General features: G+C 35.9%; 2 protein-coding genes across 2 annotated transcripts in view; both read left to right on the forward strand.

The window, feature by feature from the left end:
• The window catches only part of LOC133643455 (oxidative stress-induced growth inhibitor 1-like), a 54,014-nt gene extending 33,992 nt beyond the window's left edge, over positions 1-20,022 (forward strand). The window contains exons 3-8 of the mRNA XM_062038049.1: positions 3,869-4,005; positions 4,132-4,323; positions 4,424-4,515; positions 8,506-8,705; positions 8,774-9,114; positions 16,150-20,022. Of these exons, the coding sequence (XP_061894033.1) occupies positions 3,869-4,005; positions 4,132-4,323; positions 4,424-4,515; positions 8,506-8,705; positions 8,774-9,114; positions 16,150-16,677 (1,490 nt within the window). The 3' untranslated portion in view covers positions 16,678-20,022. The remainder of the gene's footprint in view (positions 1-3,868; positions 4,006-4,131; positions 4,324-4,423; positions 4,516-8,505; positions 8,706-8,773; positions 9,115-16,149) is intronic.
• Positions 20,023-23,634: 3,612 nt separating this feature from the next.
• LOC133643336 (protein MTSS 1-like) overlaps positions 23,635-23,708 on the forward strand; it is a 117,480-nt gene continuing 117,406 nt past the window's right edge. Inside the window, exon 1 of the mRNA XM_062037823.1 lies at positions 23,635-23,708. This exon is cut by the window's right edge and continues 620 nt beyond it. The gene's annotated coding sequence lies outside the window, so the exon portion shown is untranslated.

A 23,708-nucleotide genomic window follows, 5' to 3' on the forward strand; every position in this document is an offset into this window, starting at 1 on the left:
AGATTTGCAGTTAATTTTGTCATCTATTATTACATCTAAAAATGTGTTTTCTGATACTCTTTTAATATCTACTCTATTTTGTTTGTTTCCCTTCTACTGTTTACGAATATAATTATCATTTTACTAAGCTTGAAAGAGAGTCTGTTTTTGTCAAACCATCTCTTTCAATGATTCATTATTTCTTTTGTTAATATTTGTATTGGCTTCTGTGTGTTCTCTCATGAACAAAACGTCCGCAAATAATACTAACTTTCACGTCTTTTGTAACTTCACCAATGTCGATTGAACAATTTTGGTCCCGGTATTGATCCCTGGGGTACACCACAGGATATATTCAGCGTTGTAGACGCGTGTTCGCCTATCTTCACGTATTGTTTCCTGTTGGTTAAGTAGCCTCTTACTCGGTTCAGGACCAACCCTCTGATGCCATACCGTTCTATTTTTTGTACTCAAATATTGTGAATGAGTGTGTCAAATGATGATGCACATTGTTTACCAACTATTGCATTGGTAATTTTGATTAATGCCATCATTTTATGTGATGTGCCCCATTATTTTATGTGGGCAGCCACATTATTTTATGTAATATGCCGCGTGAATTTATATGGCCCGCAACATCATTTTATTTGATATGCCGCGTTAATTAAGTGGTCCGCCACATCATTTTTTTATATGGTATGCCACATTATTTTATGTGATATTCCGCATTTGTGGGCCGCAACCGTCATGTTCTGTGGTCTGGATTATGTTTTGTTATTTTTTGTTATTTTTTGGACTCCACGAGTTCCTGTTTTTGTGCACCCTTGTTTGTTTTAGTTTCCATGACGACTCATTAGTTCCACCTGCCTCATGGGTTCGAATCCCGCACCTGCTCTAAACAGAGATTATTATTTAAGCCTGTTTTGGCAGTTAGTCGTCCTGGCGACATTACTCTGTGCTGCTCTGCTCATGCCATAGTTCATGCTCTGTTGATGTTCATTTCATGCTCTGTACATTGATTGTTTCATGCTCTTCCCTTGCCGTAGTTTGATGCTCGTTCCATGCCTCGTCAAAGTAAGTTTTGTTTATTCACGCCACTGTTAGTGAGTTTTTTGTTTCATGTCCATAGTTTATGCTAAGTCTTAGCTTTTGTTTCCTGCGTTACGTTGTCATCAGTTTTTATATGATATGCCACATCATTTTATGTGAAACGCTGCATTAATTTAGGTGACATGCCACAATAATGTATATGGCCCGCCACATTATTTTATGTGATATTCTGCTTCATTTATGTGGCCCGCAACATCATTTTTTATATGATATGCCACATTATTTATGTGATATTCCGCTTTAATTTATGTGGCCCGTAACATCATTTTTTATATGATATGCCGCATTCATTTAAGTGGCCCGCTACGTCATTTTTTATATGATATGCCACATAAATTTATGTGATATGCCGTCACATAATTTTTTATATGATATGCCACATCATTTTATGTGAAACGCTGCATTAATTTAGGTGACATGCCACATTAATGTATATGGCCTGCCACATTATTTTATGTGATATTCTGCTTTAATTTATGTGGCCCGCAACATCATATTTTATATATGATATGCCACATTATTTATGTGAAACGCTGCATTAATTTAGGTGACACGCCACATTAATGTATATGGCCCGCCACATTATTTTATGTGATATTCTGCTTTATTTATGTGGCCCGCAACATCATTTTTTATATGATATGCCACATTATTTATGTGATATGCCGCATTAATTTATGTGGCCAGCCACATTATTTTATGTGGCCAGCCACATTATTTTATGTGATATTCCGCTTTAATTTACGTGGCCCGTAACATCATTTTTTATATGATATGCCACATAAATTTATGTGATATGCCGTCACATAATTTTTTATATGATATGCCACATCATTTTATGTGAAACGCTGCATTAATTTAGGTGACATGCCACATTAATGTATATGGTCGCCACATTAATTTATGTGATATTCCGCTTTAATTTATGTGGCCCGCAACATCATATTTTATATATGATATGCCACATTATTGTATGTGAAACGCTGCATTAATTTAGGTGACACGCCACATTAATGTATATGGCCGCCACATTATTTTATGTGATATTCTGCTTTATTTATGTGGCCCGCAACATCATTTTTTATATGATATGCCACATTATTTATGTGATATGCCGCATTAATTTATGTGGCCAGCCACATTATTTTATGTGGCCAGCCACATTATTTTATGTGATATTCCGCTTTAATTCACGTGGCCCGTAACATCATTTTTTATATGATATTCCACATAAATGTGTTATATGCCGTCACATAATTTTTTATATGATATGCCACATCATTTTATGTGAAACACTGCATTAATTTAGGTGACATGCCACATTAATGTATATGGTCGCCACATTAATTTATGTGATATTCCGCTTTAATTTATGTGGCCCGCAACATCATATTTTATATATGATATGCCACATTATTTATGTGAAACGCTGCATTAATTTAGGTGACATGTCACATTAATGTATATGGCCCGCCACATTATTTTATGTGATATTCTGCTTTATTTATGTGGCCCGCAACATCATTTTTTATATGATATGCCAGATTATTTATGTGATATGCCGCGTTAATTTATGTGGCCAGCCACATTATTTTATGTGGCCAGCCACATTATTTTATGTGATATTCCGCTTTAATTTACATGGCCCGTAACATCATTTTTTATATGATATGCCACATAAATTTATGTGATATGCCGTCACATAATTTTTTATATGATATGCCACATCATTTTATGTGAAACGCTGCATTAATTTAGGTGACATGTCACAATAATTTATATAGCAGCCACATTATTTTATGTGATATTCCGCTTTAATTTACATGGCCCGTAACATCATTTTTTATATGATATGCCACATTATTTATGTGATATGCCGCGATAATTTATGTGGCCAGCCACATTATTTTATGTGATATTCCGCAATAATTTATGTGGCCTGCCGCGTCATTTTTTTGTGATATGCTGTGTTATTTTAATTGAAGCCATGAGTGTTAAAATTAAGTTAAAGTTAAAGCACCAATGATTGTCACACACACACTAGGTGTGGCGAAATTATTCTCTGCATTTGACCCATCACCCTTGATCACCCCCTGGGAGGTGAGGGGAGCAGTGAGCAGCAGCAGTGGCCGCGCCCAGGAATCATTTTTGGTGATTTAACCCCCAATTCCAACCTTTGATGCAGAGTGCCAAGCAGGGAGGTAATGGCTCCCACTTTTATAGTCTTTGGTACGACTCGGCCGGGGTTTGAACTCACAACCTACCCATCTCAGGGCGGACACTCTAACCACTAGGCCACTGAGTAGGTGATATCAGCTCTGTATCTATATTAGTATTCTAAGTTGGTTAATGAAACTCTCCAATCTGTCATTGAACAGTTTTTCAATGGCAGTAAAGAAAGGGGTCTGAAATGTGTCAGTTGGTGTCTCCAGTCTTACAAATCACTACAACTTTAGTTCTTTTCCTTTTGTGTTGGTTACACAAGTGGCACCTATGAAGGGTTCAGGAAGCGTGTGCGGGTCCTTCTTTGTGTTCAGGCATGCTGAGTCATGGCACTGTTGTCTGTTATCTTTGTGGACATCTTAGACATGCAAGCAAGCTTTCAAACATGTCCGAAAAGGAGCTGGTTTAGTTCTAGCCCTTCTCTCCGTGTCCCAGCATGGACTAGTGACCCTTTGGCTCAAAACCGTGTTGAGTTAGTTCAGAATAGCAGAAAGTGTAAGCAAGACAACCATGACACCTGACCCCCCACACCCAAGCTCTGCTCTGCGTCTCCTAGGCAACGGCCCATCAGGGATCTGCCTGTCCTACCTGTTGTCGGGCTACACCCCCTACCTGTCGCCTGAGGCGTCGCACCCCAACCCCCTGCTGCACAGCAAGCTGGCCGAGCAGCCCGGCCTGTCGCTGCTGGAGCAGGTAGCGACACACACACACACACACACACACACACACACACACACACACACACACACACGCACACACACACACACACACGGCAGGTCGTTGGCGAGTACGCTCAAGGTGGCGGTCTGTCCTCTGCAGGACCTGGACTACCTGTGCGAGGGTCTGCAGGGCCGCTCGTCCAACCCGGTGGCCGTCCTCTTCGACTCGCTGCTGCTCCCCGACAGCGACTTCGGCATGGAGCACACGTCTCCGCTGGAGTGGCGGTACGAGCCCGAGCGTGCCGTGCCGCACTTGGTCCTGGGGAAGGGTCCGCCGGGAGGAGCCTGGCATGTACGTAGACCTCACCCCCCCCCTCCCCCCCCCTCCCCCCCTTCCTCATTTCCCTGCTTCAGTGTGCGTTGATGTGCAATTGTCTGTGTGCGACTTGCAGGCCATGGAAGGTTCCATGCTCACGCTGAGCTTGGCCAACTGGATGGAGCTGCCAGGACTCAAACTGAAGGACTGGATGAAAGACAAGCGCAGGTCAGTTGATGCTGCGGGAAACTGTTCCGCTATGCTAAAAAGAAAACCTCCATTAGGTCGACTTCCGCTGCAAAACGTCCCATTACATTTGCTATAATCTGTTCCAGTGTCAAACTGTCAGCCATGTTTTTGTTGCAAAACATCATTTAGATCACAGGTGTCAAACTCAAAGCCCCCGGGGGGGGCCAATCTGGCCCGCCACATGATTATGTCATTTATGTGGCCTGCCGCATCATTTTAAGTAGCCTGCCGCTTCATTTTATGTCATATGCCGCATTATTTGATGTGGCCCGCAATGTCATTATGTGGCCTGCCGCATCATTTCAAGTAGCCTGCCGCATCATTTTATGTCATATGCTGCATTATTTGATGTGGCCCGCAATGTCATTTATGTGGCCTGCCGCATCATTTTTTATACGATATGCCACATCATTTGATGTGTTATGCCGCATTAATTTATGTGGCCCGCAACATCATTTTATGCAGCATTAATTTATGTGGCCCGCAACATCATTTTATGCAGCATTAATTTATGTGGCCCGCAACATCATTTTATGCAGCATTAATTTATGTGGCCCGCAACATCATTTTATGCAGCATTAATTTATGTGGCCCGCAACATCATTTTATGCAGCATTAATTTATGTGGCCCGCAACATCATTTTATGCAGCATTAATTTATGTGGCCCGCAACATCATTTTATGCAGCATTAATTTATGTGGCCCGCAACATCATTTTTTGCAACATTAAATTTATGTGGCTCGCCACATTATTGTATGTGATATTCCGCTTTCATTTATGTGGCCCGCAACATCATTTTATGCAGCATTAATTTATGTGGCCCGCAACATCATTTTATGCAGCATTAATTTATGTGGCCCGCAACATCATTTTATGCAGCATTAATTTATGTGGCCCGCAACATCATTTTTTGCAACATTAAATTTATGTGGCTCGCCACATTATTGTATGTGATATTCCGCTTTCATTTATGTGGCCCGCAACATCATTTTTTGCAGCATTAATTTATGTGGCCCGCAACATCATTTTATGCAGCATTAATTTATGTGGCCCGCAACATAATTTTATGCAGCATTAATTTATGTGGCCCGCAACATCATTTTTTGCAACATTAAATTTATGTGGCTCGCCACATTATTGTATGTGATATTCCGCTTTCATTTATGTGGCCCGCAACATCATTTTATATGATATTACGCTTGAATTTATGTGGCCCGCAACATCATTTTATGTGATATTCCGCTTTAATTTATGTGGCCCGCAACATCATTTTATTTGATATTCCGCTTTATTTTATGTGGCCCGCAACATCATTTTATGTGATATTACGCTTTAATTTATGTGGCCCGCCACATAATTTTCTATATGATATGCCACATTTTTTATATGATATGCCACATCATTTTATGTTATGCCGCTTTAATTTATGTGGCCCGCAACATCATTTTATGCAGCATTAATTTTATGTGGCTCGCCACATTATTGTATGTGACATTCCGCTTTCATTTATGTGGCCCGCCACATCATTTTATGTGATATTACGCTTTATTTTATGTGGCCCGCAACATCATTTTATGTGATATTACGCTTTAATTTATGTGGCCCGCCACATAATTTTCTATATGATATGCCACATTTTTTATATGATATGCCACATCATTTTATGTTATGCCGCTTTAATTTATGTGGCCCGCAACATCATTTTATGCAGCATTAATTTTATGTGGCTCGCCACATTATTGTATGTGACATTCCGCTTTCATTTATGTGGCCCGCCACATCATTTTATGTGATATGCCACATCATTTTATGTGATATGCCACATTAATTTGTGGTTCGCCGCATTAATTTATGTGGTGGTCCACCGTATCAATTTATGTGATATTTCGCATTAATTTATGTGGCCCGCAACATCATTTTATGTGATATGCCGCTTTCATTTAAGTGGCCCGCCACATAATTTTTATATGATATGCCACATAATTTTTTATATGATATGCCACATTAATTTGTGGTTCGCCGCATTAATTTAGCTGGTGGTCCACCGTATCAATTTATGTGATATGCCGCATTTAATTTATGTGATATGCCGCCTTAATTTATGTGATATGCCGCATTAATTTATGTGATATGCCGCATTAATTTATGTGATATGCCGCATTATTTTATGTGATATGCCGATTTAATTTATGTGATATGCCGATTTAATTTATGTGATATGCCGCTTTAATTTATTTGATATGCCACATTAATTTATGTGATATGCCGCTTTAATTTATGTGATATGCCGTGATATGCCGCTTTAATTTATTTGATATGCCACATAATTTTTATATGATATGCCACATTAATTTGTGGTTCGCTGCATTAATTTAGCTGGTGGTCCACTGTATCAATTTATGTGATATGCCGCATTTAATAAATGTGATATGCCGCGTTAATTTATGTGATATGCCGCGTTAATTTATGTGATATGCCGCGTTAAGTTATGTGATATGCCGCGTTAATTTATGTGATATGCCGCATTAATTTATGTGATATGCCGCATTAATTTATGTGATATGCCGCATTAATTTATGTGATATGCCTATGTGGTATGCCGCATTAATTTATGTGATATGCCACGTTAATTTATGTGATATGCCGCTTTAATTTATTTGATATGCCGCATTAATTTATGTGATTTGCCGCATTAATTTATGTGATATGCCGCATTAATTTATGTGATTTGCCGCATTAATTTATGTGATATGCCACATTAATTTATGTGATATGCCGCTTTAATTTATGTGATATGCCGCTTTAATTTATGTGATATGCCGCTTTAATTTATGTGATATGCCGCTTTAATTTATTTGATATGCCGCTTTAATTTATGTGATATGCCGCTTTAAGTTATGTGATATGCCGCTTTAATTTATTTGATATGCCGCATTAATTTATGTGATATGCCGCGTTAATTTATGTGATATGCCGCATTAATTTATGTGATATGCCGCATTAATTTATGTGATATGCCTATGTGGTATGCCGCATTAATTTATGTGATTTGCCGCATTAATTTATGTGATATGCCGCATTAATTTATGTGATATGCCGCATTAATTTATGTGATATGCCGCATTAATTTATGTGATATGCCACGTTAATTTATGTGATATGCCGCTTTAATTTATTTGATATGCCACATTAATTTATGTGATTTGCCGCATTAATTTATGTGATATGCCGCATTCATTTATGTGATATGCCGCATTCATTTATGTGATATGCCACATTAATTTATGTGATTTGCCGCATTAATTTATGTGATATGCTGCGTTAATTTATGTGATATGCCGCTTTAATTTATGTGATATGCCACATTAATTTGTGATATGCCGCATTAATTTATGTGATATGCCACATTAATTTATGTGATATGCCGCATTAATTTGTGATTTGCCGCATTAATTTATGTGATATGTCGCATTAATTTATGTGATATGCCGGGTTAATTTATGTGATATGCCGCGTTAATTTATGTGATATGCCGCGTTAATTTATGTGATATGCCGCATTAATTTATGTGATATGCCGCATTAATTTATGTGATATGCCGCATTAATTTATGTGATATGCCGCATTAATTTATGTGATATGCTGCATCGTTTTATGTTGCGTGCCGCATATGCAGCCTAAATGTATGTGGCCCGCCACATCATTTTTCGTGATATGCCGGTTAATTTGCCGTTAATGTCATGTATTATTCTTTCATATTTGGCCTCCAAATGTCCTCATCCAGTTGAAGAAGACGTGATCAGAGCAAGTTGTCCATCAAAATGATAGTCGTGACAAAGAGTTTGATGGAAGTGGACATGATATATACAAGCTGGATTGTGGCCCTTAATAAAAGAGCCCTGATTGAGATGAGCACTTTGAGGTGAGACGTGGCGAGCTTCATGGCGTGCTCTACTTCCTGCCATCAGGAACGTGCGTAACGACCGCGCCACGCCAGCAGAGATCGCCTCCTACTACCAGCACTACGTCTCCCAGATGTCCCTGGAGGACAACTTTGCCTGCAGGACCGTTGTTACCTCGGTAACCAGGCGCCCCGGCAACCAGGAGGGGTCGCCTCCCTGCTGGAGAGTGAAGGGACTGCAGTGCCGCGAGGGGGCGGAGCTTGGAGGTATGATGAAGATGCCGCAGTGCATGTGTGGCCGTGATAAATGAGGCGTGTGTTCCCTGCTTGACTAGATGCCTCCACATCAGAGAAGGTGCCTTTCTCCCTGCTGGCCCACAACGTGGTCCTGGCGACCGGAACTCACGACATCCCGGCCAGACTGGGCGTGGAGGGCGAGTCCCTGCCTTACGTCTGCCACTCCTTCTGGGAGCTGGAGGCCGCCATCTCCCGCGGCGAGCTGGACGAGTCCTCGGACCCGGTGCTGGTGGTGGGGGCGGGTCTGACGGCGGCCGACGCCGTGCTGGCGGCCCACCACCTCAGCACGCCTGTCTACCACGTCTTCCGGCGCTCTGTGACCGACCCCGGCCTCATCTTCAATCAGCTACCCAAGATGCTCTACCCGGAATACCACAAGGTAACGCTTGTTATTACCTAAACTCCACAACACAAATCACGATTCATTTAGACAAGATCTCAATTATTTATGTACTTTACGCTGTGTTCATGACACGTACTGACATACACCATCTCAAATAACTATAGTATCAAGACTATCAATATTTTCATTTAAAAAAAATAATATTAGAGCATAAAGATGTAGTATTTCACTACTACTGTAGTCTTATACACTACATCACAATTATGGCTGTAACAGAAAATATATATAAATATTCATGTATAAGGACACGATATTATTACACAACTGCCTATACATTTGATTAGCAGGGCTGTGAATCTTTCAACACCACAGGATTTGATTTGATTCTTGGGATAACGATTCGATTCGGAATCGATTCTTGATTCAAAATCTATACTTTTTCAGTAGCGTTGAGTGCCAGTTCTATGATTAACTACATTCCTCCATAAAATAGATCAACAGCTAATATCAGTTAAAGAAAACTGGTTTTGTTGAATAAAATTCTACCCAAACATTTAATAAAGTCAAGTACAAATAAGGCAACAACAGACGTATCCAACTCTTCTTTTTTCTAAAGTAAATGTGTACAGCAGATATAGATCATCTACATACTATATGATTTGTCGGAGTAGCTGGACAGGACAGATTGTGGAATTTTTATTTTTATTTTAAACAATTTTAATCGATTAAAAATAGTTACAAATAAGAATTGCAGTTAATTGGAAAATCAGACATTTCTTTGGCACCCCTATTTAATTATTATGGGAAAATAATAATAAAAAATAAAAAAAATAGATATATTTTTATTTTTTTTATCGATTAAAAATCATTCCAAATAAGAATCGCAATTAATCAGAAAATCTGACATTTTTGGGCTCCCTATTTAATTATTATGGGAAAAAAAAATACATAGATATATTTTTATTTTTTTTATCGATTAAAAATCGTTCCAAATAAGAATCGCAATTAATCAGAAAATCTGACATTTTTGGGCTCCCTATTTAATTATTATGGAAAAAAAATATATATACATATATATATTTTTAATCGCTTAAAAATTGTTACAAATAAGAATCGCAATTAATCTCAAAATCAGACATTTTTTTGGCACCCCTATTTAATTATAATAGGATTTTTTTTTTAAATTTGTTTTTAATTGATTAAAAATGGTAACAAATAAGCATCGCAATTAATTTGAAAATCAGACATTTCTTTGGCACCCCTATTTAATTATAATGGGGGAAAAAAAGGAGAAAAAAAATACATTTAAAAATACATATATATATATATATATATATATATATATATATATATATATATATATATATATATTTTTTTTTTTATCGATTGAAAATCGTTCCAAATAAGAATCGCAATTAATCAGAAAATCTGACATTTTTGGGCTCCCTATTTAATTATTATGGAAAAAATATATATATATATATATTTTTTTAATCGATTAAAAATTGTTACAAATAAGAATCGCAATTAATCTCAAAATCAGACATTTTTTTGGCACCCCTATTTAATTATAATAGGATTTATTTTTTTAAATTTGTTTTTAATTGATTAAAAATGGTAACAAATAAGCATCGCAATTAATTTGAAAATCAGACATTTCTTTGGCACCCCTATTTAATTATTATGGGATTTATTTTTTTTAATTAGTTTTTAATTGATTAAAAATGGTTACAAATAAGTATCGCAATTAATTTGAAAATCAGACATTTCTTTGGCACCCCTATTTAACTATTATGGGGGGGAAAAAAGAAAAAAAATACATTTAAAAATACATATATATATATATATATATATATATATATATATATATATATATATATATATATATATATATATATATATATATATATATATATATATATATATATATATATATATATATATATATATATATATATATATATATATATATATATATATATATATATATTTTTTTTAATCGATTGAAAATCGTTCCAAATAAGAATCGCAATTAATCTATAAATTTGAACTTTTTTGGCACCCTATTTAATTATTATGGAAAAAATATATATATATATATTTTTTTAATCGCTTAAAAATTGTTACAAATAAGAATCGCAATTAATCTCAAAATCAGACATTTTTGGCACCCCCATTTAATTATTATGGGATTTATTTTTTTAAATTTGTTTTTAATTGATTAAAAATGGTTACAAATAAGCATCGCAATTAATTTGAAAATCAGACATTTCTTTGGCACCCCTATTTAATTATTATGGGGGGAAAAAAGAAGAAAAAAATACATTTAAAAATACATGTGTATATATATATATCACATTTTTTTTATTTTTTTTTTATCGATTGAAAATCGTTCCAAATAAGAATCGCAATTAATGTATAAATTAGAAATTTTTTGGCACCCTATTTAATTGTTATGGAAAAAAAAATTATACGTTTTTTTAATCGATTAAAAATTGTCACAAATAAGAATCGCAATCAATCTCAAAATCAGACTTTTTGGCACCGGTATTTAATTATGTATTTTTTTTACATACACTTTGAAAAAAATCTTATAATTTAAATTTAAAATACGCCATCATTTTACTGCAGTATTGACAGTGATTTTTACGGTATAATACTGTTGATGGAAACACGCGACCGCGGTCTTTTGGGGGTCTAAAAACCACCGTATATTTTAGGGTACAGAACTGGCAGCTCAGACACAGGCTTGTACTGTAAAAAACAGCGCTACCCTTTTTATGAATGAAAAAACACTGCAGGTTGTTTTTTTTTACAGTAACATTTATTCCGTCATTTTTAAACTTGATAGATAACTTGCTTTGAAATTGTTTTTTTTCTCCAAATTTTTTTAGGTAATGTATGATAATATAATATTTGTTGCATTACTAGATAATATTAAAAGATGTTTCAATTGCATGTATTTTTTCCTAAATGAATGAAGATCAAGTATTTAATTAAGACATGTCAGAAAGATGTGTTGGACTTGTCCCATCTGCTGCCCCCTAGTGGCCATTAAACGGCACTGCAGCCATGTTTGCTAGTGTGACACCTGTCTTGTACCTTCTTGTATTTATAGTTCCCTTCAACCTAATGCTGGGCCATATATAAATCGATGTAATCATAGTAGTATCGACTAGATACGCTCCTGTACTTGGTATCATTACAGTGGATGTCAGTTGTAGATCCACCCATGGCGTTTGTGTTACATTGTGACGGCGGTGAGCTATTGTATCCTCCTACGGTGTGTAGTGAAGCATGTTTAGCTATTCCTCGTCCTGCAGTGATAATGATACTTGTAAGGAGGCGAGGATTAGTCATTTAGAAGTAGCTAAAACTGTGCCATGTCTTAAAGCCGCTCTTCCTGAGGGTGTTTCAGTGTTATAACTTCACCTTCATCTTGACTTTTTACACCAAAATGCATCCGTTCTTCCTTTTCTGTCTACACACTGTGTCTGCTTGTAAGTACTCTGTGCGTGTGCGCTGCCCAACATGCTCCTCTGCTCGTAAAACCAGCAATGTCACGACATGCCGTCATGTCTGTGAAAAAAAATAAATAAATATGGGTAACCGGTACTTTTCAAACAGAATATAATATCGTTTTTGATGAATTAGTACCGCGATACTATACTAGTAGCGGTATACCGTACAACTCTATACCAGTTTGATGGATTCAGGCTTGGCTCGCCATCCAGATCTGGAAATCCTTTGTTCCTCTTGAATTCAACCCAAGAAGAAAAATCCTTAAATTGGCCGCACCGTTTTACAAGCTGCAGGATTCAAAGTGTAGGGAAAAAGTAGCAGCTTTGTCTGGAATTTATGGTTTTTACTAGAGATCGGCAGGCTGATATTATCGGCCGATAAATGCTTTCAAATGTAATATCGGAAATTATCGGTATCGTTTTTTAAATTTTTTAATTTAATTGTATTTATTTTTTTATTAAATCAACATAAAAACACAAGATACACTTACAATTAGTGCACCAACCCAAAAAACCTCCCTCCCCCATTTACACTCAATGTTTTTAAAAAGTACCTTATCTTCACCATACCTGGTTGTCCAAATTAGGCATAATAATGTGTTAATTCCACGACTGTATATATCGTATCGGTTGATATCGGTATCAGTAATTAAGGGTTTGGTCAATATCGGAATATCGGATATCGGCAAAAAGCCATTATGGGAAATCCCTAGTTTTTACTAGAGATGTCCGATAATATCGGCCGATAAATGCTTTAAAATGTAATATCGGAAATTATCTGTATTGTTTTTTTATTATCTGTATCGTTTTTTTTTTTGTTTTTGTTTTTTTAAATCCACATAAAAAACACAAGATACACTTACAATTAGTGCACCAAACTAAAAAACCTCCCTCCCCCATTCACACAAAAGGGTTGTTTCTTTTTGTTATTAATATTGTGGTTCCTACATTATATATCAATATATATCAATACAGTCTGCAAGGGATACAGTCCGTAAGCACACATGATTGTGCGTGCTGCTGGTCCACTAATAGTACTAACCTTTAACAGTTAATGTTACTAATTTTCATTCATTACTAGTTTCTATGTAACTGTTTTTATATTGTTGTACTTTCTTTTTTATTCAAGAAAATGTTTTTAATTTATTTATCTTATTTATTTATTTATTATTTTTTTTAAAAGGACCTTATCTTCACCATACCTGGTTGTCCAAATTAGGCATAATAATGTGTTCATTCCACGACTGTATATATCGGTATTGGTTGATATCGGTATCGGTAATTAAGGGTTTGGTCAATATCGGCAAAAAGCCATTATTGGACATCCCTAGTTTTTACTAGAGATGTCTGATAATATCGGCCTGCCGATATTATCGGCTGATAAATGCTTTAAAATGTAATATTGGAAATTATCGGTATCTGTTTTTTATTATCGGTATTTTTATTTTTTTTTTATTTTAATTTTTATTAAATCAACATAAAAAACACAAGATTAATTTTACTAATTTTCATTCATTACTAGTTTCTATGTAACTGTTTTTATATTGTTTTAATTTCTTTTTTATTCAAGAAAATGTTTTTAATTTATTTATCTTATTTTTTTTTTTTTTTTTTTTTTTAAAGGACCTTATCTTCACCATACCTGGTTGTCCAAATTAGGCATAATAATGTGTTAATTCCACGACTGTATATATCGGTATCGGTTGATATAGGTATCGGCAATTAAGGGTTTGGTCAATATTAGGATATCGGCAAAAAGCCATTATTGGACATCCCTAGTTTTTACTAGAGATGTCTGATAATATCGGCCTGCCGATATTATCGGCTGATAAATGCTTTAAAATGTAATATCGGAAATTATCGGTATCGGTTTTTTATTATCGGTATTGTTTTTTGTTTTTTTTTATTTATTTTTATTAAATCAACATAAAAAACACAAGATTAATTTTACTAATTTTCATGAATTACTAGTTTCTATGTAACTGTTTTTATATTGTTTTACTTTCTTTTTTATTCAAGAAAATGTTTTTAATTTATTTATCTTATTTTACTTTATTAATTTTTTTAAAAGGGCCTTAACTTCACCATACCTGGTTGTCCAAATTAGGCATAATAATGTGTTAATTCCACAACTGTATATATCGGTATCGGCAATTAAGGGTTTGGTCAATATTAGGATATCGGCAAAAAGCCATTATTGGACATCCCTAGTTTTTACTAGAGATGTCTGATAATATCGGCCTGCCGATATTATCGGCTGATAAATGCTTTAAAATGTAATATTGGAAATTATCGGTATCTGTTTTTTATTATCGGTATTTTTATTTTTTTTTTATTTTAATTTTTATTAAATCAACATAAAAAACACAAGATTAATTTTACTAATTTTCATTCATTACTAGTTTCTATGTAACTGTTTTTATATTGTTTTAATTTCTTTTTTATTCAAGAAAATGTTTTTAATTTATTTATCTTATTTTTTTTTTTTATTTTTTTTTTTAAAGGACCTTATCTTCACCATACCTGGTTGTCCAAATTAGGCATAATAATGTGTTAATTCCACGACTGTATATATCGGTATCGGTTGATATAGGTATCGGCAATTAAGGGTTTGGTCAATATTAGGATATCGGCAAAAAGCCATTATTGGACATCCCTAGTTTTTACTAGAGATGTCTGATAATATCGGCCTGCCGATATTATCGGCTGATAAATGCTTTAAAATGTAATATCGGAAATTATCGGTATCGGTTTTTTATTATCGGTATTGTTTTTTGTTTTTTTTTATTTATTTTTATTAAATCAACATAAAAAACACAAGATTAATTTTACTAATTTTCATGAATTACTAGTTTCTATGTAACTGTTTTTATATTGTTTTACTTTCTTTTTTATTCAAGAAAATGTTTTTAATTTATTTATCTTATTTTACTTTATTAATTTTTTTAAAAGGGCCTTAACTTCACCATACCTGGTTGTCCAAATTAGGCATAATAATGTGTTAATTCCACAACTGTATATATCGGTATCGGCAATTAAGGGTTTGGTCAATATTAGGATATCGGCAAAAAGCCATTATTGGACATCCCTAGTTTTTACTAGAGATGTCTGATAATATCGGCCTGCCGATATTATCGGCTGATAAATGCTTTAAAATGTAATATCGGAAATTATCGGTATCGGTTTTTTATTATCGGTATTGGGTTTTTAAAAATATATATATTTTTATTAAATCAACATAAAAAACACAAGATTAATTTTACTAATTTTCATGAATTACTAGTTTCTATGCAACTGTTTTTATATTGTTTTACTTTCTTTTTTATTCAAGAAAATGTTTTTAATTTATTTATCTTATTTATTTTTTTAAAAAGTACCTTATCTTCACCATACCTGGTTGTCCAAATGAGGCATAATAATGTGTTAATTCCACGACTGTATGTATCGGTATTGGTTGATATCGGTAATTAAGAGTTGGACAATATGGGAATATCGGCAAAAAAGCCATTATGGGACATCCTGTGATTGGTTGTTGCTGGTGTGTCTGCAGGTGCACCAGATGATGATGCAACAGCAACACCAAGAAGGTTCCGCCCCTCAGCACCACCTCCAGAGCTCCTCCCCCCCGCCCTCCTCTCCCTACGCCGGCTACCTGTGCTTCCCCCGCCACCGGGTGGCCGCCTTCCGCCCCGACCGCAAGTGCGTGCTGCAGTCCGACTCGGGCCAGTCCACGGTGGTCCAGGTGTCCAAGGCGCTGGTCCTGATCGGCGCCCACCCCAACCTGTCCTTCCTCGCCGACGACGGGCGCCCGCTGGGCGTGCGGCCCGACGAGCCGGTCACGTGCCGCAGGAACCCCGTGGACGTGGACCCCTACACCAACGCGGTGCTGGCGGCGGAGGGCCCGGGCCTGTACGCCATGGGGCCGCTGGTGGGGGAGAACTTTGTCAGGTTCCTGAAGGGAGGAGCCCTGGCCATCGCCAGCGACCTGGCCAAGAGACACAGGCGGGGCGGGGGGGAGGGGGAGGGGCTTATGTCCTCTGACAGACTGGTGGACAGACGGAGCGTCTTTTACTCCTGATGTCATCCAGCAACTAATGAAGGACCAACTGGAACAACCTCATCAAGATCAACTTTAGTCTTCTTTACACTTTTTCACCAGACCAAAGTCACACTGAGTGGTCCACGGTATTGATTATTGACTCGTTATTACACAGCAGTCATTAGTCGTGTCCTCTCCCAGCAGGCAGCAGACATTGAAACAACGTTGACAACTTGTTAGATTAGGTCCTGATGTTAAGTAACTCAAATACAACGTTGAAACAACATGCTTTTAATTAATTACGTTTATTATATTTCTGGGTGTTGTTGACAACGTTGAAACAACATGCTTTTAATTAATTACGTTTATTATATTTCTGGGTGTTGTTGACAACGTTGAAACAACGTGCTTTCTGACGACGTTTAGTCAATGTTGGCTTCTGACGTTGATTTGATCATTGAAATTAGGTCATTTCCCAACCAATATTCTACCACACAAATACGACGTTGAAACAACATGTTTTTAATTACGTTTATTATATTTCTGGGTGTTGTTGAATTTTGGTAATTTCCCAACCAATATTCTACCACACAAATACGACGTTGAAACAACATGTTCTTAATTACGTTTATTATATTTCTGGGTGTTGTTGATTTGACCTTTGAATATTGGTCATTTCCCAACCAATATTCTAAAATACAACGTTGAAACAACGTGCTTTTTGACGACATTTATTCAATTTCTGGGTGTTGTTGATTTGACCATTTAATTTTGGTCATTTCCCAACCAATATTCTACCACACAAATACGACGTAGAAACAACATGTTTTTAATTACGTTTATTATATTTCTGGGTGTTGTTGATTTGACCGTTGAATTTTGGTCATTTCCCAACCAATATTCTAAAATACAACGTTGAAACAACATGCTTTTTGACGACATTTATTCAATTTCTGGGTGTTGTTGATTTGACCATTTAATTTTGTTAATTTCCCAACCAATATTCTACAACACGAATACGACGTTGAAACAACATGTTTTTAATTACGTTTATTATATTTCTGGGTGTTGTTGATTTGACCGTTTAATTTTGGTCATTTCCCAACCAATATTCTACAATACAACGTTGAAACAACATGTTTTTAATTACGTTTATTATATTTCTGGGTGTTGTTGATTTGACCTTTGAATATTGGTCATTTCCCAACCAATATTCTAAAATACAACGTTGAAACAACGTGCTTTTTGACGACATTTATTCAATTTCTGGGTGTTGTTGATTTGACCATTTAATTTTGGTCATTTCCCAACCAATATTCTACCACACAAATACGACGTTGAAACAACATGTTTTTAATTACGTTTATTATATTTCTGGGTGTTGTTGATTTGACCGTTGAATTTTGGTCATTTCCCAACCAATATTCTAAAATACAACGTTGAAACCACATGCTTTTTGACGACGTTTATTCAATGTTGGGTTCTGACGTTGATTTCATCATTGAAATTATGTCATTTTTTTAACCAATATTCTAAAATAGGACGTTGAAACAACATGCTTTCAATAACGTTTATTCAATTTCTGGGTGTTGTTGATTTGACCGTTGAATTTTGGTCATTTCCCAACCAATATTCTACAACACAAATACGACGTTGAAACAACATATTTTTTTAATAACGTTTATTATATTTCTGGGTGTTGTTGATTTGACCATTAAAGTTTGGTCATTTCCCAACCAACAACGTGGATCCAACGTCGGACATCAACATTCATCAATTTTTTTTCAACGTTGTTTCAAAGTCCGTTTTAAAGGACATGTACGTATAATCAACGTTGTATCATTATGTCTTGTGCCCGCTAGGTAAGCACAATTTTTGGCCATAACTCTACAAGGCAAGAACACTAATAAGACCGGCTGAGATACTTAATCCAGAACATTCTATGTCATTGAAATGGTACTACTAATTATGATGAATATTTTATCAATCTTATAAAGTAGGGGTGTCCAAAGTGCGCGCAGGGGGTTTGTTTACGGCCCACGCCTTGTTTTTTATTGACACATTCTGAAGACAAACCTAACACAAAAACTACAATATGCCATTTTGAGAGAAACCGCGTTGTGGATGCTGAACCTAAATGCTAATGTTAGCATGCTAACAGTTAAAATACGTCAGGAATAAATGACCATGAAGCGTATGCATGTAAAATTAGCTAGCATGTGTCCAGTACCGAGCTACATGACTCTGAGGCATTGGGCTGCAAAATGGCACCAGGCTAATGTTAGCATTACGCTAACAGCTAACATGTGTCCAGTACCAGGTTACGTGACTGAAATTTTACATTGGCTGAAAAATTTTAGCACGGTGATGTTAGCGCGCTAACAGTTAGCATGTGTGAAGTACCAGGTTATACAACTAAGGTGTTTGGCTGCAAAATTGGCAAACAAAAGTTAGCGTGATCGTGTTAGCATTCTAACATGTTAACGTTAGCATGCTAACAGCAATAATTAAGTTATAGGACTGAGGCATTCGGCTGCAAAATTGGCTACAAACGTTAACGCTAGCATGCTAAATTGCTTAATTTAGGGCGGATTTGTTGCTGGTAACACAAAGCTAAGATTGGACGTGGTGTTTAGCATTTATTAGTAAACTTTTATTGTTTAGTTTCTAATATCGGTAATGTATCAAAGCAGTTTTTATGTTTGGACACGCCTGTTGCAAAGGTTACTGATTGTCGTTATTATTTGATCACTTTGTACATTTCAGCGGCTGTCCTGTCAACACTTGACTTCTTCCTGTCGCTTTTTTCACCTCAAAGAATCAAGCAGGAAATGCTCTGTGACCTGAATGACCTTGAACTCGAAGGTAAACCATGTCGGACTGTGTCAGGGACTGAAGGACGCTTAATGATTCATTTCACTTTCTGCTCATTCCGACACGTGAACCCAAGCAACACTTTATTTGACCTTGTATTTATCTTTGTTTTGTTTTGTTTTGGATCTCGGCCAGCTGTGCCTTTCATGGCGTGCATCATGTCAACCAATCATTTAGCTTTTTCTTTTTATGTACTGTATTGATTGGTGCTGCTCATGTCACTTCCCAATAAAATGATCATTTCATGACTTCCGGTGTTTTATTTTGTAATAAAATGCCCATTTCATGACTTCCGGTGTGTTACTTTGTAATGTAATGCCCGTTTTGTGACTTCCGGTGTTTTATTTTGTAATAAAATGCCCATTTCATGACTTCCGGTGTGTTACTTTGTAATATAATGCCCATTTTGTGACTTCCGGTGTTTTATTTTGTAATAAAATGCCCATTTCATGACTTCCGGTGGGTTGATTTGTAATAAAATGCCCATTTCATGACTTCCGGTTTGTTGTTTTGTGATAAAATGCCCATTTCATGACCTCCGGTGTGTTATTTTGTAATAAAATGCCCATTTCATGACTTCCGGTGAGTTATTTTGAAATAAAATGCCCATTTCAAGACTTCCGGTGTTATTTTGTAATTAAATGCCCATTTCATGACTTCCGGTGAGTTATTTTGTAATAAAATGCCCATTTCAAGACTTCCGGTTTGTTGTTTTGTGACAAAATGCCCATTTCATGACCTCCGGTGTGTTGTTTTGTAATAAAATGCCCATTTCATGACCTCCGGTGTGTTATTTTGTAATAAAATGCCCATTTCATGACTTCCGGTGTCTTATTTTGTAATAAAATGCCCATTTCATGACTTCTGGTGTGTTGATTTGTAATAAAATGCCCATTTCATGACTTCCGGTGAGTTATTTTGTAATAAAATGCCCATTTCATGACTTCCGGTGAGTTATTTTTTAATAAAATGCCCATTTCAAGACTTCCGGTTTGTTGTTTTGTGATAAAATGCCCATTTCATGACTTCCGGTGTGTTATTTTGTAATAAAATGCCCATTTCATGACTTCCGGTGAGGTATTTTTTAATAAAATGCCCATTTCAAGACTTCCGGTTTGTTGTTTTGTGATAAAATGCCCATTTCATGACTTCCAGTTTGTTATTTTCTAATAAAATGCCCATTTCATGACTTCCGGTGTGTTATTTTGTAATAAAATGCCCATTTCGTGACTTCCGGTGTGTTATTTTGTAATAAAATGCCCATTTCATGACTTCCGGTGTGTTATTTTGTAACAAAATGCCCATCTCATGACTTCTGGTGTGTTATTTTATAATAAAATGCCCATTTCATGACTTCCGGTGTGTTGTTTTCTAATAAAATGCCCATTTCATGACTGTTATTTTGTGCAATAAGAGACATTTTCCTCAGTTGGGAAAGAGCTGTTGCACCTTTTGGCCACAGGGTGTCACTGTTGCTTCAGAAAAAGCAACTTTTGTTGTATCCATGCATGAAAATGTTGAATAAAAATGCCCATTTCATGACTTTCGGTGTGTTATTTTGTGCAATAACAGACATTTTCCCCAAAGTTGGGAACCAGCAGTTGCAACATTGGGCCACAGGGTGTCACTGTTGCTTCACAAAGAGCAACTTTTGTTGTATCCATGCATGAAAAATGAGAATAAAATGCCCATTACATGACTTCCGGCGTGTTATTTTGTGCAATAACAGACATTTTCCTCAGATTTGGGAACGAGCAGTTGCACCTTTTGGCCACAGGGTGTCACTGTTTCTTCAGAAAAAGCAACTTTTGTTGTATCCGTGCATGAAAAATGAGCCTAAATGTTTGTTTTGAACGCATGCAAAAGCTACAACACGACATGTTGTTTGTTTTTTCACAGTTAAAGTACATTGTTGTTCACCAATGGAGTCGGTCTCCATGGAAACCAGACTGGGATTTGTCAGGCAGGTGGTCGCGTTGATTCAGCGAAACGCGGTTGCCATGGTAACGGACTGTCAGCGAGGTTGCTAGGGCGGTGACTCGGCAAAACACTGTGCACGTTCTGTGTGTACTTCCTGCTATTATATAATAAAGTTGGCCATTATATAGGCGACTAAGCCACACACAGGAAGTATATTTAACACAATAAGAGTAACGATTCAAAAGTTTTTTTTATAATACTTATTTTTCCTGCATTGTGGTGTCCAAGGTGTGGCCCGAGGGGCATTTGTGGCCCGCACCATAGTGTGGAAATAAAATCAAACACAAAAACAGTAAAAAAATGTAAGAAAAAAACATAATGTAATGAGAAAAAGCTGACAATGTACAACTAATAATAATAATAATAATACGCTTTGTCACGTTACTCAAAGCTGACACAAATTATTGTTTTAAATACATATTTTTATGAGGTTGATTTGATCATTGAAATTTGGTCATTTCCCAACCAATATTCTAAAATACAACGTTGAAACAACATGCTTTTAATAACGTTCATTATATTTCCGGGTGTTGTTGATTTGACCATTGAATTTTGGTCATTTCCCAACCAACAACGTGGATCCAATGTTGGACATCAACGTTCATCAGCTGACACAAATTATTGTTTTAAATACATATTTTTGTTTGGTTTTTCAAAATAAAATATTTGAAAATGGCCCCCGCATGCTTTGACTTTTTCAGTCAGTACGCGGCCGTAAGTGGAAAAAGTTTGGACTTCTATTTATTATTACAGTTATTAATAAACATAATAAATATATAATATTGTTTGAGAAAAAAACGTATGCATTCACCATTTATGCACTTTACTCACATTCTAACTAGGGATGTCCGATAATGGCTTTTTTGCCGATATCCGATATTGTCCAACTCTTAATTACTGATACCGATATCAACCGATACCGATATATACAGTCGTGGAATTAACACATTATTATGCCTAATTTGGACAACCAGGTATGGTAAAGATAAGGTCCTTTTTTTTTTTTTAATTAATAAAGTAAAATAAGATAAATAAATTAAAAACATTTTCTTGAATAAAAAAGAAAGTAAAACAATATGAAAACAGTTTCATAGAAACTAGTAATTAATGAAAATGAGTAAAATTAACTGTTAAAAGCTACGAACAATGGGAGACCGGGCTTTCTGCTCCGCCGCTCCAAGTCTGTGGAACGCTCTCCCTGACCACCTGAGGGCACCACAGACTGTGGATGCTTTCAAAAAAGGCTTACAAGCCCTTCTTTTTAAAAAAAAACTTTTTTTTAGATATGTGCATACTAGCTATAGCTATTTGGCTGTTCTAGTTTTTATTTTTATTTATTTATTTATGATCTTTTTTATTTATTTATTTATTTTTAATACACTGTAGCACTTTGAGATTATTTACTCAATATAAAGTGCTTTTTACAAATACAATCTATTATTATTATTATTATTATTATTAAAGTTTGGACTATTAGTGGAGCAGCAGCACGCACAATCATGTGTGCTTACGGACTGTATCCCTTGCAGACTGTATTGATATATATTGATATATAATGTAGGAAGCAGAATATTAATAACAGAAAGAAACAACCCTTTTGTGTGAATGAGTGTAAATGGGGGAGGGAGGTTTTTTGGGTTGGTGCACTAATTGTAAGTGTATCTTGTGTTTTTTATGATTTAATTAAAAAAAATAATAATAATAAAAATAAAAAACCGATACCGATAATAAAAAAAACCCGATACCGATAATTTCCGATATTACATTTTAAAGCATTTATCGGCCGATATTATCGGACATCTGTAATTCTAACACTCATTAATCAACACACTCTCTCCGCCCCCCCGGGACGCCTCTTACTCTCCACCTCACAACAAACACCCACCATGCCTGGACACGCCGCACCATCAAGCTCGTTGCACTCAGTCTTAACCGGATGCTACGTGAAATAAAAATAAAACATTTATTTTTAGCTCTGGTTCGTAAACGATAAAGATTTTAATAAAACCACCATGCAACGTAAAAAAACACATCGATTCTGAAACGAATGGACACTATGTTCTGTTCAGGGAGGAACTTATTTATATAACATCAAGAGCTTTAACTGTGAAATGTGTACCGGATGTGCAGGTTGGTCAACAGCGGGCGGACTTAGCTTTGAGGATGAGGACACTCTCACTTGAAGTGAGGCTTGGAGAAGAAGCCGCGTCCAAAAA

Source organism: Entelurus aequoreus, linkage group LG26 (assembly GCF_033978785.1).
Source record: "Entelurus aequoreus isolate RoL-2023_Sb linkage group LG26, RoL_Eaeq_v1.1, whole genome shotgun sequence".
NCBI lineage: Eukaryota > Metazoa > Chordata > Actinopteri > Syngnathiformes > Syngnathidae > Entelurus > Entelurus aequoreus.